At 45.5% G+C, this 16,746-nt stretch overlaps 1 protein-coding gene across 13 annotated transcripts in view; it reads left to right on the top strand.

Moving 5' to 3' along the window:
• Positions 1-16,746, top strand: part of syne1b (spectrin repeat containing, nuclear envelope 1b) — a 669,902-nt gene that overhangs the window by 429,834 nt on the left and 223,322 nt on the right. For all 13 annotated transcript variants that reach the window (XM_072505314.1, XM_072505250.1, XM_072505295.1 and 10 more), the window contains 4 exons: positions 4,987-5,088; positions 6,100-6,219; positions 7,027-7,227; positions 9,253-9,426. In XM_072505314.1, coding sequence (XP_072361415.1) covers positions 4,987-5,088; positions 6,100-6,219; positions 7,027-7,227; positions 9,253-9,426 — 597 coding nt within the window. The remainder of the gene's footprint in view (positions 1-4,986; positions 5,089-6,099; positions 6,220-7,026; positions 7,228-9,252; positions 9,427-16,746) is intronic.

Here is a 16,746-nt window from a genome sequence, read left to right as displayed (position 1 = left end):
TGGTGGCCCCGGTTGGCACTGCGAGCTCCCCGCATGCCCCTGGCCCCATCGAAGGCCTGCACCATGGAGGCCTCTGGCACAGGTGCCTGTTCCTGATTTGATTTGATTTGATTTATTGTCACATGTACCGAAGTACTGTGAAAAATATTTTTCTGTGCCCAAGGGAAGGTACACAGTACGTACATAGTAGACAAAAAAAGAATAATCGACAGCGTACATTGACAAATGGTACATCGCCAAACAGTGATTGGTTACAGTGCTGAACAAGGGGCTAAACAAAGCAAATACATTAGCAAGAGCACATAGGGCGTCGTGAATAGTGTTCTTACAGGGAACAGATGCCAGGGGTACCATCAGCTGGCAGTGCCCTTGCCAGGGAGACACTCCACAGCCCCCGCTCGGCGCTCCCGTCGGGGCTACAGTGGGCGTTCCCCTGGGTGGCCGCCTGATGCTCCAACGTGTAGCGTGGGGTTATGGCGGAAGGTGGGGTGGTGTCACTCCGCAGAACCAGGGACAAAGGTAGGTGGTCAGTGGGGTGCGCAGCAAGAGGGCTGCCTTGCAAGCCACGGCAATGGCGGTCCATGCCTGGACACTGCCCCAGTCCCGTGGGGGGATCACCCCGCTATTCAGCCCATTCCCCCATCACTCCCTCCCCACCCCCAGTCCTGGCAGGGCCTCCCCCACCCCAGCCAGCGAGGCCAGTGTCCAGCCTGGCAGACCGCAGTCGCTCCTCTCTGTGTCCTATCTCCTCTCTCTCCCTTGTCAGCCATGACACCGGTTTCACAATTTTTAAAAGCACAAGTGGACCCCGCCATCAGGAACTCAGCCCATCGGAGGCGGAGAATCGCGGAGGCTCCGGAGAATACTAGGTCAGGCCCGCTAATGAAATGCAAACAGTGTTTACTGTACGTGTATTCCAGTATGCTTTTGATGCCGCTGTCGAAGTGACAGGGAATTAAGATTTGGCATCCAATCAGCGTCCGCCATGATCTTGGTGTCGGAACCGATTCTCCACCCAAACGTGTTTCGCGATTTCGGCATCAGTCAACGGAGAATCCCATCCCTTTTCTTTGATTTTAATATGGTTAATTCTGTGTTTAAATTAAAGCTTGTTTTAATGTGAATGATAAACATTGAACATAAGAACTAGAAGCAGGAGTAGGCCATCTGGCCCCTCGAGCCTGCTCCGCCATTCAATGCGAGCATGGCTGATCTTTTGTGGACTCAGCTCCACTTTCCGGCCGGAACACCATAACCCTTAATCCCTTTATTCTTCAAAACACTATCTATCTTTATCTTAAAAACATTTAATGAAGGAGCCTCTACTGCTTCACTGGGCAAGGAATTCCATAGATTCACAACCCTTTGGGTGAAGAAGTTCCTCCTAAACTCAGTCCTAAATCTACTCCCCCTTATTTTGAGGCTATGCCCCCCTAGTTCTGCTTTCACCCACCAGTGGAAACAACCTGCCCGCATCTATCCTATCTATTCCCTTCATAATTTTATATGTTTCTATAAGATCCCTCCTCATCCTTCTAAATTCCAACGAGTACAGTCCCAGTCTACTCAACCTCTCCTCGTAATCCAACCCCTTCAGCTCTGGGATTAACCTAGTGAATCTCCTCTGCACACTCTCCAGCGCCAGTACGTCCTTTCTCAAGTAAGGAGACCAAAACTGAACACAATACTCCAGGTGTGGCCTCACTAACACCTTATACAATTGCAGCATAACCTCCCTAGTCTTAAACTCCATCCCTCTAGCAATGAAGGACAAAATTCCATTTGCCTTCTTAATCACCTGTTGTACCTGAAAACCAACTTTCTGCGACTCATGCACCAGCACACCCAGGTCTCTGCACAGCAGCATGTGTTAATATTTTATCATTTAAATAATAATCCCTTTTGCTGCTATTCCTACCAAAATGGATAACCTCACATTTGTCAACATTGTATTCCATCTGCCAGACCCTAGCCCATTCACTTAACCTATCCAAATCCCTCTGCAGACTTCCAGTATCCTCTGCACTTTTTGCTTTACCACTCATCTTAGTGTCGTCTGCAAACTTGGACACATTGCCCTTGGTCCCCAACTCCAAATCATCTATGTAAATTGTGAACAATTGTGGGCCCAGTACTGATCCCTGAGGGACACCACTAGCTACTGATTGCCAACCAGAGAAACACCCATTAATCCCCACTCTTTGCTTTCTATTAATGAACCAATCCTCTATCCATGCTACTTCTTTACCCTTAATGCCATGCATCTTTATCTTATGCAGCAACCTTTTGTGTGGCACCTTGTCAAAGGCTTTCTGGAAATCCAGATATACCACATCCATTGGCTCCCCGTTATCTACCGCACTGGTAATGTCCTCAAAAAATTCCACTAAATTAGTTAGGCACGACCTGCCCTTTATGAACCCATGCTGCGTCTCCCAATGGGACAATTTCCATCCAGATGCCTCGCTATTTCTTCCTTGATGATAGATTCCAGCATCTTCGCTACTACCAAAGTTAAGCTCACTGGCCTATAATTACCCGCTTTCTGCTTGCCTCCTTTTTTAAACAGTGGTGTCACGTTTGCTAATTTCCAATCTGCCGGGACCACCCCAGAGTCCAGTGAATTTTGGTAAATCATCACTAGTGCATTTGCAATTTCCCTAGCCATCTCTTTTAGCACTCTGGGATGCATTCCATTAGGGCCAGGAGACTTGTCTACTTTTAGCCCCATTAGCGTGCCCATCACTACCTCCTTAGTGATAACAATCATCTCAAGGTCCTCACCTGTCATAGCCTCATTTCACTGGCATGTTATTTGTGTCTTCCACTGTGAAGACCGACCCAAAAAACCTGTTCAAAAACCTCAGCCATTTCCTCATCTCTCATTATTAAATCTCCCTTCTCAGCGTCTAAAGGACCAATATTTATCTTAGCCATTCTTTTTTGTTTTATATATTTGTAGAAACCTTTACTATCTGTTTTTATATTCTGAGCAAGTTTACTCTCATAATCTATCTTAGTCTTCTTTATAGCTTTTTTAGTAGCTTTCTGTTGCCCCCTAATGATTTCCCAGTACTCTAGTCTCCCACTAATTTTTGCCACTTTGTATGCTTTTTCCTGCAATTTGATACTCTCCTTTATTTCCTTAGATATCCACGGTCGATTTTCCCTCTTTCTACCGTCCTTCCTTTTTGTTGGTTTTATAAACCTTTGCTGAGCACTGTGAAAAATCGCTTGGAAGGTTCTCCACTGTTCCTCAACTGTTTCACCATAAAGTCTTTGCTCGCAGTCTACCTTAGCTAGTTCTTCTCGCATCCCATTGTAATCTCCTTTGTTTAAGCACAAAACACTAGTGTTTGATTTTACCTTCTCACCCTCCATCTGTATTTTAAATTCCACCATATTGTGTTCGCTCCTTCCGAGAGGATCCCTAACTATGAGATCATTAATCAATCCTGTCTCATTACACAGGACCAGATCTAGGACCGCTTGTTCCCTCATAGGTTCCATTACATACTGTTCTAGGAAACTATCGTGGATAGATTCTATAAACTCCTCCTCAAGGCTGCCATGACCGACCTGGTTAAACCAATCGGCATGTAGATTAAAATCCCCCATGATAACTGCTATACCACTTCTACATGCATCCGTTTATTGCCTGCCCCACCATAATGTTACTATTTGGTGGCCTTTAGACTATTCCTATCAGTGACTTTTTTTGCCTTACTATTCCTGATTTCCACCCAAATGGATTCAACCTTATCCTCCATAGCACCGATGTCATCCCTTACTGTTGCCCGGATGTCATCCTTAAATAACAGAGCTACACCACCTCCCTTACCATCCACTCTGTCCTTCCGAATAGTTTGATACCCTCGGATATTTAACTCCCAGTCGTGACCATCCTTTAACCATGTTTCAGTAATGGCCACTAAATCATAGTCATTCACAATGATTTGCGCCATCAACTCATTTACCTTATTCCGAATACTACGAGCATTCAGGTAAAGTACACTTATGTTGGCTTTTATACCTCTGTTTTGAATCTTAACACCTCGATCAATAACCTCTCCTAAGTTATATTTCCTCTTAACTTTTCTCCTAATTTTCCTTGTCGTTGAACTCATATCTTCATGTAACAACCTGCCGCGTCACTTACCATTTATGTCTTTAATTCCCGTTTTATTCCTTTTAGTATTACTCAAGGTTGGTGAGAGTCAGCACCCCTGGGGTGAAGTGTCCATTTGTCACAGTTTTAGAAATTTAAATAAATTGTTTGGGGTTTCGTCCGGTATCCTAACAAATGTTGGAGTCTGGTTTGGTATCCCAACAATAGAAAGGAGAAAAGAACTTGCATTTATATAGCACCTCTCATAACTTCAAGACTTCTTAAAGTACTTTCATGCCATTGAGGCATTTCTTAAAGTGTAGTCTCAGTTATAGGAAATACAGCAGCCAATTTGTGTACAGCAAGAAATAAATGAATAGGTTATCTGTCTTAGTGATGTAGGCTGAGAAAAATATATTGGCCAAAACATTGGAGAGAGCTTCCCAGATCTTTGAATAGAGACATCTGGGGGGGGATTCTCCACCCCGCCGCACCAGTTTTCTGATGTGGCACACCCCTGCCAACAGCGGGTTTCTCTGTCCTGCCAGCCGGCCAATGGGATTTCCTATTGTCGGCAGTGCCACGCCGTCGGCACAATGGAGAATCCCGGCAGCGGAGAATCCAGCCCCAGATTTTTACCTCTACCTGAGGGAAAGACTGTGCCTCTTTACAGTGCAGCACTCCCTCAGTACTACACTCTGTCTAAATTAATCTAAATGATGTGCTCGAGACTCAGTGCCTGGAAGGTACTTATAGTTTAGTTTGTAGGTCAATTTGAGATACAGTACAATATCTGACTTGTATGCCTCCTATTCAAAACTTTTGTGGAAGTGGAAGTTTGGCTTTATCAAAATCTCATTGCTGTTCTTTGCTTGTAGACTGAGTTAAAGCTGCTGATCACCTCCCTGGCTGATAGTAAATACATCGTCCTACAAAAACTGGCCGAGGCTTTGGAACACCCTGTCACAGAACAACTGCAGGTAAAAATAATTCCTGTTTGAGCGAAGCTGCCATTTCAGTAGTTCTCAGTTGTAAGGGGTAGGATGGAATTCCAAGACGGATATTAGAGGCAAGGGAATCAACTTTTAATGATGGTAGCTTTTGTCCCTTCAAAGAGTTGGGGAACTTCTGACGCTCCATTCATGATGTCCAAGATGCTTGTTTTGGTGCCAGCCCTTCTACTGGAGCTGTTTATTCCAATCCCATTTATCCTATTTATATCCTTTCTTTCCAAATATTGATTTCTCTTTTAAATGATGTTGCAATCTCTGCCTTACGAGCCCTTTGTCGAACCCTATGCCTGAAAACATTTCTTCCTCAATTTCCACCTTCAGTATTCCAGTGATGATGTACAAGATTCACCAACCAATGACAAGCAGACTTTCACTCTTTACCCTCTCAAATCCCTTCATTCGGTTTTATATAACCCCCCCCCCCAAGAGATTTGCTGTCCCAGAACTAAGTTCCATGGAGGGGGCGGGAAGTCGAAGGGACTCCTACCACAGTGCATAGCGGGTGAACTCGCCAAATTGTGTTATGTTCAGATCATTTGGACGGCACAGTGGCAGAGTGTTTGGCACTGCTGCCCCTCACAGCACAGAAAGAGGCTGTCTGGCCTATCATATACATACCGGCTCTTTGAAACAGCTTTCCAGTTGGTTACACTCTTTTTATTTTTCCCTTTCAGATAGATATTCAATTCTTTTTCTTTGGAAGTTACTATCAAATTTGCTTTCAAACAATGTTTTCTGATCAAAAAAATATATGTATGATGAGTACATGGAATCATAACTTAAGTGCCCAAACAATCACATGAATCATCAATAGAGCTGATCAAATGTACACTGAGGTCCAACCATTAAAGATTGGACCAATTTCCTCTCACTATCTGTGGATGATGTAAAAGAGCGCCATAATCTTCTCACCACCCCTAGCCTGAGATGGTGGAGTTATTGTAAATGTGTATTAAGATCTGTCATTTTTGTTCACAGGCGATTTTGCAGGCAGAAGATGATCTGAGGGAATTTGAGACGCAAATTGGTCACTTAAAGGAGAGGGGAGATGATCTGCAGCCAGACCAGGCTATTCTGCTGGATCTTTCTAAAGCCCAGGTGTGAAGTCAATCACTGTCGCGATTTCCCGCGGCAAGATCACTGCCAAGATCAGCTCAGCCATTGACTGAAACATCCTTTTGACTGTTAGTTGTATATGTAATGGCTTAATGGATTGGTTGGTTTTATGTGTGAGTTGGTTGGTATGCGTGGTGTATGCATGTTGTTGTTTCTCTTCCCACACCTAGTGGTGCCCAAGACAGACTTTCATCTGTTTCCATAGCTAGTAATTCCCAGAACAGGTCACTAGTCTGTCACCAGTGGCTCAAAGCTTGAGAGGCGACACTCCACATGAAGCGTGGCTGACCAAGAGTCTCTCCCGCTCTTACCGTCGACCATTGGCATGTTTGGAAGGATTTGCAGGTTGATCCACTCGAGCTGTTTGACCGTGTTATGAATGTATCTTCCTTGACCATCAAGTCTTAGGGTGGGACTCAAACCCAAAGCTTCTGGCTCAGAGGCAGGGACGCTACCCACTAAGCCACAAGACCTCCTGTGGTGTTTGTGACTGGTTAAATTTTAATACTGATACAGAATTTGGCTTTTGAAACAGCTAACGGGGATTAAAAGTATATCTATGGCTGTTAATATCAGTATTGTGTGTTGAAGCTCTTGGGTACTATGTGCGACTCTACCTGAATGAACTGATAACACAAGATCAGTCCCTTGCAGTATAGTATCTCTGTGGCATTCTGGGCAAATAGCACCGCACGAGCCATGCGAGGAGGGGTGAATGTCAGACACTAACAGTCGGAACAGAGCCGTTGGCTATCCTTACAATGTTGCCAATTTTCCATCCCCATAAAGGATATGTACGAAGAGCTAACAATGATCGTTGGCTCCAGCCGCAGCTCCTTAAACCAGAGCCTGGCATTGAGGAGCCAGTATGAACAAGCTCTACAGGATCTGGCTGACCTGACTGACACGGGCCAAGAGAAGATGTCGCTGGATAAAAGGATCCTGGTTACCTCCAGGGAAGATGTCAAAAACCTTCTGGATAAGCACAAGGTGAGCAAGCTGTTACCTGTACTCCACGGATGTGAGGACTGAGGGCCGGGGGACACTTCGGAGGCACAGGCCAGTGTTCCGTTCGACCCACCACCATGAACAGAGTCTTTAGCTGACTTGATCCGACCGTCTGGTTCTCCTTCCCTATACCTCTCTGCCTTGCTTGTGAGCATGATCCCAACTTTCCTGTTGCCAACCAGTTTGACTCAGCATCTCACCCTCATGTCCACATGCTTGGCCTACTGCAGTGAAGCCCAACGCAAACTGGAGGAGCAGTGCCTTATCTTCTCATCTTCAACATTGAGTTCAATAACTTTAGGCTGTGACCTTCCTCCTCCATCTTCAAGGCTTTGAATTTTTTTTGTCTCAATGCAAAAAAAACCCCATCGGGCATTGTCACTTGTTCTTAAGTTTTGTTTTCACTGAGCACTGATTACTCTCCCATTACCTTTATACAACTACCATCACCTTCTCCTGCCATTAATGCTTCCTCTGCCTCACAACCTCCACATCTTTGTTGCAATCGCTCCCAGTTCCAACCAAACACTGACCTTCTACCCTGACCTTCTACCCTGCTCCAACTGTGACTCCACCTTTTACTCAATATATAATTCAACACAGTTCTCCCTCTCATTCGGGCACAAAACGTTCATTCTACTTTCTCTCTCCACAGATGCAGCCAGACCTGCTGTGTTTTTCCAGCATTTTCGGTTTTCTTTCAGATTCCAGCATCCACAGTATTTTGTTTTTATTATGCTTCCACATAGCAGATTACTGTGTAAAGTTAAAGTGCACAGGATTGTGGGTAGTGTCTTGAGATGGATAGAAAGCTGGCGACCAGACAGGAAGCAAAAAGTTGGAATAAATGGGTCTTTTTCCGATTGGCAGGCAGTGACCAGTGGGGTAGCGCAGGGATCAGTGCTCGGACCCCACCTGGTCACATTCTATATTAATGATTTGGGCAAAGAGACTAGTATTTCCAAATTTGCAGATGATACAAAGTTGGTTGGGAGGGTGAGCTGTGAGGAGGATGCAGAGATGCTTCAGCAGGATTTTGACAGGCTGTGTGAGTGGACACATGCATGGCAGATGCAGTATAATGTGGGTAAATGTGAGGTTATCCACTTCGGTAGCAAAAATAAGAAGGCAGATTATTATTTGAATGTAAATTGAGAAAGGTGGATACTCAACGAGACCTTGGTGTCCTCGTGCATCAGTCACTGAAAGTAAGCGCGCAGGTACAGCAGGCAGTAAAGAAGGCAAATGGTATTGGCCTTCATAGCGAGAGAATTTGAGTATAGAAATAGAGATGTTTTATTGCAATTGTATAGGGCATTGGTGAGGCCACACCAATGAGTTATATTCGTTGGAGTTTAGAAGAGTGAAGGGGATCTCATAGAAACTTATTCTAACAGGATTAGACCGGGTGGAATAAGAAAGAATATTGGGAAGTCCAAAACTAAGGATCATAGTTTGAGGATAAGAGGTAAACCTTTTAGGACTGAGGTGAGGAGAAATTTCCTCACCCAGAGAGTTGTGAATCTGTGGAATTCACTACCACAAAAAGTAGTTGAGGCGAAAACTTTGTGTAATTTCAAGAAGGAATTTGATATAGCCCTTGGGCTAAAGGGATCAAGGGGTATTTGGGGGGGGGGGGGGGGGGAGGTGAGATCAGAGTATTGACCTTGATGATCAGCCATGATCATAATGAATGGTGGAGCAGGCTCAAAGGGCCGAATGGCCTTCTCCTGCTTATATTTTCTATGTATTTTTGCTCCTTCTTTCTTTGCTTTCTTTAACCTGTCTTCCACGTGCCGCCGCCCCCCCTCCCCCTTCCACGTGCCACCGCCACGCACCCCCCCCCCCCCTCCAACCACCTTGAATACTGGCCACAGTTTGTTCCTTAATGTTAGCTGTAAAGTTCTTCAACTGAAGATTCCGTGGGGTGATCACCATGAAAGCCTTCCCTGTGACTGATGTACATTGCTTTGCAAATCAATCAGATATTTGTATTTTTCTTCACAGGAATTTTTCCAAGGGTTGGAGTCTCACAAGATCCTCATCGAGACACTTTGCAAAAAAGTAAGCACCTGCATCCATCAAAAAGAAACCAGCTCCCAGCAGGAGCTGATGAGCAAGACCGCCGCATTACTGAAGGAGGCTCACAAGAGAGGTGTGGAACTAGAAAGCATCCTCGAGGTAAGCTCTTTGACTTGGGGCTATGGGTTTGTCGAGATTTGCAATGCATCCCTCCTTTAAGGGTTATGCAAAAATACCCCACTGGTGGCCTTATTGGTCTCCAGTCATATTTTCAGGTTTCGTGACAATTTTTGAAGTGAAGTAATCTCAGTTTATAATGATCACGCAGTATAATACAAAGATATGAATTAGGAGGAGGAGAAGGCCCCTTGAATCTCTTCCAACGTTCAATAAGATTATGACTGATCTGATTGTAACCTCAACCCCACATTCTTGCCGGCCCGCGAGATTAATCAAGAATCTAGCCATCTCTACCTTAAAAATATTCAAAGAAGCTTCCACTACTTTTTGAGCAAGAATGTTCCAGAGACTCTCGACCCTCAGATAGAAATGATTTTCCTCATCTCCATTTTAAATGTGTGACCCCTTAATTTTAGACAGTGACTCCTAGTTCTAGATTCTTCCACAAGAGGAAACATCCTCTCCACATCCACCCTTATCAATACCCTCAGGATCTTATGTTTCAATCAAGTTGCCTCTTTCTTTTCTGAACTCCGTGGATACAAACCTAACCTCTCCAACCTTTCCTCATAAAAGAATCCGAATGCAGGTATTAATCTAGTAAGCCTTCCCTGAACTGCCTCCCAAGTATTTCTATATTTCCTTAAATAAGGAGACCAATACTGTACACAGTCCTCCAGACGTGGTCTCAACAATGCCCCATACGACTAAGACATAACCCCGAACGCGATCTAACATTAACACCTGCATCATGCCTGACACGTGCCCAGGTGACACTGCCAGGCTGTCAGGGGCACTGCCATGTTGCCAGTATGGCAGTGCCTGGGTGGCATTTTGCCTGCGCCAGGGATCAGACCCGGGGATTCCCTGCCCTTATGAGGTGGGTGCGGGGGGCTCCAGGATCCCTTTCTAGGTGTAATGGGGTGTGTTCGGAGGCCCCGGTGGGGGGTCTAGTGTCCTGATCCCTTCCTGCACTGGTAAGCAGAACTAAACATTTACAGAGGTAAACACCCGGCTAAACACGCTCGACATGGGACTCTGTTTCATTTTTGTTACATCGCGCACCCATACTTTTATATTCGAGTCCCCTCATAATTAACATACTATTAGCTTTCCTAATTAGCTTGCTAACAATCTATCATTCATGTGGAATTAATTCCCAACAACATTTCAGAGAAATGCCCCCCCCCCGCTAGCTAATTTAACCAATTGTCCTGTGTTAAATATTTCTAGCGAAATCTTGCCAGAATAAGAGGAAGCTGTTGTAACCTGCAGTGTGGTTTAATAAACCTCTCTGCTACCGCACCTGACTATCACCTATTTGGGACTTTTTCAAGCTCACTTGTGACAGTATCCTTTCACAATGTTGCATTGTGCCGTAGTTTCTAGAAGCTTCTGAGCTGTGTGAACCTCCCTGGATCTGCATTTTCTTCTGTGTTGAATTTTTACCGATTGTTAGAAATGGCACGGGATGGATAATGTAGGAGCGCTGGATAAATCTCAAAGGAGCAGCCATTTTAAGAGAGGCCAGGTGCACTGACTGGGAAAATTGTGAATGGTTAGGATGTCCAAGATATTTAATTAGGTTGAAGGACCACAGATTTCAGTTTCCAAGGTAAGTCCATGGACTGCCTATATATTCAATAAGGAAACGCAGCCTCTTTTAATTAGTGATTTTAATTTCCTTCTGTGTGAAAGGAGTTTGGATTCTAGTCAACACTTGCTGTTCAACCAGCAGACAGAATGTGTGTTAAAGATTTTGTCAGCCAATGAACAAGTTGGGCCAATTACGCATGCACTCCATAGTCTCTCTATTTGAGAAATGAGCTTCTGTTTTAAAGTCCCGGTACAAAGCGAGAGCAAGCGGCATTGTTGTTATTTTGATGCAGCAAGGACAATGCACAAGTGCTTGACTCATTTCCTCTCTGTGACTGTCAAAGGTGAGCTGCTCCTGAATTTCCAGTCACGCTGGCGTCACTGGAGAATATGAGTGTTGCTGGCTAGGCCTGCATTTCTTGCCCATTCCTAATTTGCCCTTGAACTGAGTGGACGGCAATTTCTGCCATTTCGGACGGCATTTTCAGAATAAAACCCATTGCTGTGGGTCTGGAGTCATATTTAGGCAGACCGGGTCAAGGTGGCAGATTTCCTTCCCGAAAGGACATGAGTGCAGAAGATGTTTTTTTACGACAATCGACAATGGTTTCATGGTCATCATTAGACTTTTAACTCCAGATTCTTTATTGAATTCAAATTTCAACATCTGCCTCAGTGGGATTCGAACCCGTGTGGCCAGAGCATTACCCTTCGTCTCTGGATCACTATCCCAGTGACAATACTACTATGCCACCAAATCCTATGGGGCAATGGGGCTGGAGATCAGGGGTAATGGGGCTGGGGATCTTGGGCAAGGGGGTTGGGGATCAGGGTAACAGGTCCAGAGATCTGGGACAAGTGGTGGGGCGGAGATCTGGGGCAAGTGGGGGGCAGAGATCTGGGGCAACAAGGGTGAAGCAGAAGTTTTGGGTTAGGGGGTACCCTGACATTTTTCCTCTCCATTGTGCCTCAGAAAGGAATACTACGAGTGTCCTGTGAATAGAGAATTCTCTTCTACTGTTTTACAGCAGATGTTCTTAATAGTCCTGATTTATTTAGCAAATTATTGGTTAGTTTAGAGCCTGTGTCTCATTTTGAGCGCATATTCAGTCTGCTTTTGCGAAGAGAATCACCGGATAGTGCATGAAACATTTCTGTAATTGGTGTATAGAGTTTAAAAAAAAAAAAATTTAGAGTTCCCAATTCATTTTTTCCAATTAAGGGGCAATTTAGCGTGGCCAATCCACCTACACTGCACATCTTTGGGTTGTGGGGGCGAAACCCACGCAAACACGGGGAGAATGTGCAAACTTAAAAGTTGCTGTTTGGTTTAGAAGAAGGTGAATTTTCAATCAGCTTTAAACAAAGGTTCTACTTGTAGGTACTTGCAGCTGGAGCTTGTTAATTAGTTAATTGGATTAGGCCAGTTTTCAGAGGCTAGATTCACAGTATAAAAGTGATCCCCTACAGTGCAGACTTTGTTGGCACTGAGTGCTGAATTTGGTGCATTTGAGTGCTATAGTGAGAGTTTGGTGACTGAGGGAGTGCTGAATTTGGTGCATTTGAGTGCTGTAGTGAGAGTTTGGTGACTGAGGGAGTGCTGAATTTGGTGCATTTGAGTGCTATAGTGAGAGTTTGGTGACTGAGGGAGTGCTGAATTTGGTGCATTTGAGTGCTGTAGTGAGAGTTTGGTGACTGAGGGAGTGCTGAATTTGGTGCATTTGAGTGCTGTAGTGAGAGTTTGGTGACTGAGGGAGTTAGGTGAGGAGGGAGTAAGGTGCTCCTTTCATTTCGTTTCCTACATTTCCGCAAAGAGCGAGAAGAAAGCCAGGAGTTTACAGAGAGTGCAGCTGACTGGGAGCAGAGTCGGAGGGCGGAGGTCCAGTTGGTCCACAGGGCAGCTATATTCTGTAAGGTAAGAGGGGATGGAGACTAGGCCAGTTGCATGCTCCTCCTGTAGGATGTGGGTGGTGAGGGATACCACCGGTGTCCCCGCTGACTATACCTGTGGGAAGTGCACCCAACTCCAGCTCCTCAAAGACCGTGTTAGGGAACTGGAGCTGAAGCTGGATGAACTTCGGATCATCCGGAAGGCAGAGGGGGTGATAGAGAAGAGTTACAGGGAGGTAACCACACCCAAGGTACAGGACAAGAGTAGCTGGGTTACAGCCAGGGGAAAGAAAACAAACAGGCAGACAGTGCAGGGATCGCTCGTGGCCGTTCCCCTTCAAAACAAGTATACCGTTTTGGATGCTGTTGGGGGGGATGACCTACCGGGGGAAGGCCCTAGCGGCCAGGTCTCTGGCATTGAGTCTGGCTCTGGGGCTCAGAAGGGAAGGGGGAGAATAGAAAAGCAATAGTAGTAGGAGATTCAATGGTTCGGGGAATAGATAGGAGATTCTGTGGTCGCGAGCGAGACTCCCGGAAGGTATGTTGCCTCCCGTGTGCCAGGGCCAGGAATGTCTCGGATCGTGTCTTCAGGATCCTTAAGGGGGAGGGGGAGCAGCCAGAAGTCGTGGTGCACATTGGTACCAACGACGTAGGTAGGAAAAGGGGTGTGGAGGTAATAAACGAGTTTAGGGAGTTAGGCTGGAAGTTAAAAGCCAGGACAGACAGAGTTGTCATCTCTGGTTTGTTGCCGGTGCCACGTGATAGCGAGGCTAGGAATAGGGAGAGAGTGCAGCTGAACACATGTCTGCAGGAATGGTGTAGGAGGGAGGGCTTCAGGTATTTGGATAATTGGAGCGCATTCTGGGGAAGGTGGGACCTGTACAAGCAGGACAGGTTGCATCTGAACCAGAGGGGCACCAATATCCTGGGAGGGAGGTTTTCTAGTACTCTTCGGGAGGGTTTAAACTAATTTGGCAGGGGAATGGGAACCGGATTTGTAGTCCAGCAACTAAGGTAGCCGATATTCAGGACGCCAAAGCGTGTAATGAGGCAGTGGGGAAGGGTACACTGACAAAGGAGAGTACTTGCAGGCACAGAGATGGGTTGAAGTGTGTATACTTCAACGCAAGAAGCATCAGGAATAAGGTGAGTGAACTTAAGGGCTGGATCGGTACTTGGGACTACGATGTGGTGGCCATCACGGAAACTTGGATAGAAGAGGGGCAGAAATGGTTGTTGGAGGTCCCTGGTTATAGATGTTTCAATAAGACTAGGGAGGGGGGTAAAAGAGGTGGGGGGGGGGGGTGACATTGTTAATTAGAGATAGTATAACAGCTGTAGAAAGGCAGTTCGAGGAGTATCTGCCTACTGAGGTAGTATGGGTTGAAGTCAGAAATAGGAAAGGAGCAGTCACCTTGTTAGGAGTTTTCTATAGGCCCCCCAATAGTAGCAGAGATGTGGAGGAACAGATTGGGAAACAGATTTTGGAAAGATGCAGAAGTCACAGGGTAGTAGTCATGGGTGACTTTAACTTCCCAAACATTGAGTGGAAACTCTTTAGATCAAATAGTTTGGATGGGGTGGTTTTTGTGCAGTGTGTCCGGGAAGCTTTTCTAACACAGTATGTAGATTCTCCGACCAGAGGGGAGGCAATATTGGATTTGGTACTTGGTAATGAACCAGGGCAAGTGATAGATTTGTTAGTGGGGGGGCATTTTGGAGATAGTGACCACAATTCTGTGACTTTCACTTGAGTAATGGAGAGGGATAGGTGCGTGCAACAAGGCAAGGTTTACAATTGGGGGAAGGGTAAATACGATGTTGTCAGACAAGAATTGAAGTGCATAAGTTGGGAACATAGGCTGTCAGGGAAGGACACAAGTGAAATGTGGAACTTGTTCAAGGAACAGGTACTACGTGAGGGAACCATGGTTGACAAGAGAGGTTGAATGTCTTGTTCAGAGGAAAAAGGAGACTTCTGTAAGGCTGAGGAAACAAGGTTCAGACAGGGCGCTGGAGGGATACAAGATAGCCAGGAGGGAACTGAAGAAAGGGATTAGGAGAGCTAAGAGAGGGCATGAACAATCTTTGGCGGGTAGGATCAAGGAAAACCCCAAGGCCTTTTACACATATGTGAGAAATATGAGAATGTATTGAGTCTGAAGAGATAGGAGAGGTCTTGAACGAGTACTTTTCTTCTGTATTTACAAATGAGAGGGGCCATATTGTTGGAGAGGACAGTGTGAAACAGACTGGTAAGCTCGAGGAAATACTTGTTAGGAAGGAAGATGTGTTGGGCATTTTGAAAAACTTGAGGATAGACAAGTCCCCCGGGCCTGACGGGATATATCCAAGGATTCTATGGGAATCAAGAGATGAAATTGCAGAGCCGTTGGCAATGATCTTTTCGTCCTCAATGTCAACAGGGGTGGTACCAGGGGATTGGAGAGTGGCGAATGTCGTGCCCCTGTTCAAAAAATGGACTAGGGATAACCCTGGGAATTACAGGCCAGTTAGTCTTACTCCGGTGGTAGGCAAAGTAATGGAAAGGTTACTGAAGGATAGGATTTCTGAGCATCTGGAAAGACACTGCTTGATTAGGGATAGTCAGCACGGATTTGTGAGGGGTAGGTCTTGCCTTACAAGTCTTATTGAATTCTTTGAGGAGGTGACCAACCATGTGGATGAAGGTAAAGCAATGGATGTAGTGTACATGGATTTTAGTAAGGCATTTGATAAGGTTCCCCATGGTAGGCTTATGCAGAAAGTAAGGAGGCATGGGATAGTGGGAAATTTGGCCAGTTGGTTAACAAACTGGCTAACCGATAGAAGTCAGAGAGTGGTGGTGGATGGCAAATATTCAGCCTGGATCCCAGTTACCAGTGGCGTACCGCAGGGGTCAGTTCTGGGTCCTCTGCTGTTTGTGATTTTCATTAATGACTTGGATGAGGGAGTTGAAGGATGGGTCAGTAAATTTGCAGACGATACGAAGATTGGTTGAGTTGTGGATAGTGAGGAGGGCTGTTGTCGGCTGCAAAGAGACATAGATAGGATGCAGAGCTGGGCTGAGAAGTGGCAGATGGAGTTTAACCCTGAAAAGTGTGAGGTTGTCCATTTTGGAAGGACAAATATGAATGTGGAATACAGGGTTAACGGTAGAGTTCTTGGCAATGTGGAGGAGCAGAGAGATCTTGGGGTCTATGATCATACATCTTTGAAAGTTGCCACTCAAGTGGATAGAGCTGTAAAGAAGGCCTATGGTGTGCTAGCGTTCATTAACAGAGGGATTGAATTTAAAAGCCGTGAGGTGATGATGCAGCTGTACAAAACTTTGGTAAGGCCACATTTGGAGTACAGTTCTGGTCGCCTCATTTTAGGAAGGATGTGGAAGCTTTGGAAAAGGTGCAAAGGAGATTTACCAGGATGTTGCCTGGAATGGAGAGTAGGTCTTACGAGGAAAGGTTGAGGGTGCTAGGCCTTTTCTCATTAGAACGGAGAAGGATGAGGGGCGACTTGATAGAGGTTTATAAGATGATATGGGGAATAGATAGAGTAGACAGTCAGAGACTTTTCCCCCGGGTGGAACAAACCATTACAAGGGGACATAAATTTAAGGTGAATGGTGGAAGATATAGGGGGGATGTCAGAGGTAGGTTCTTTACCCAGAGAGTAGTGGGGGCATGGAATGCACTGCCTGTGGAAGTAGTTGAGTCGGAAACATTAGGGACCTTCAAGCAGCTATTGGATAGGTACATGGATTACGGTAGAATGATATAGTGTAGATTAATTTGTTCTTAAGGGCAGCACGGTAGC

The sequence above is a fragment of the Scyliorhinus torazame genome, chromosome 1 (assembly GCF_047496885.1).
Source record: "Scyliorhinus torazame isolate Kashiwa2021f chromosome 1, sScyTor2.1, whole genome shotgun sequence".
NCBI lineage: Eukaryota > Metazoa > Chordata > Chondrichthyes > Carcharhiniformes > Scyliorhinidae > Scyliorhinus > Scyliorhinus torazame.
This window is presented reverse-complemented; position numbering and strand designations above follow the sequence as displayed.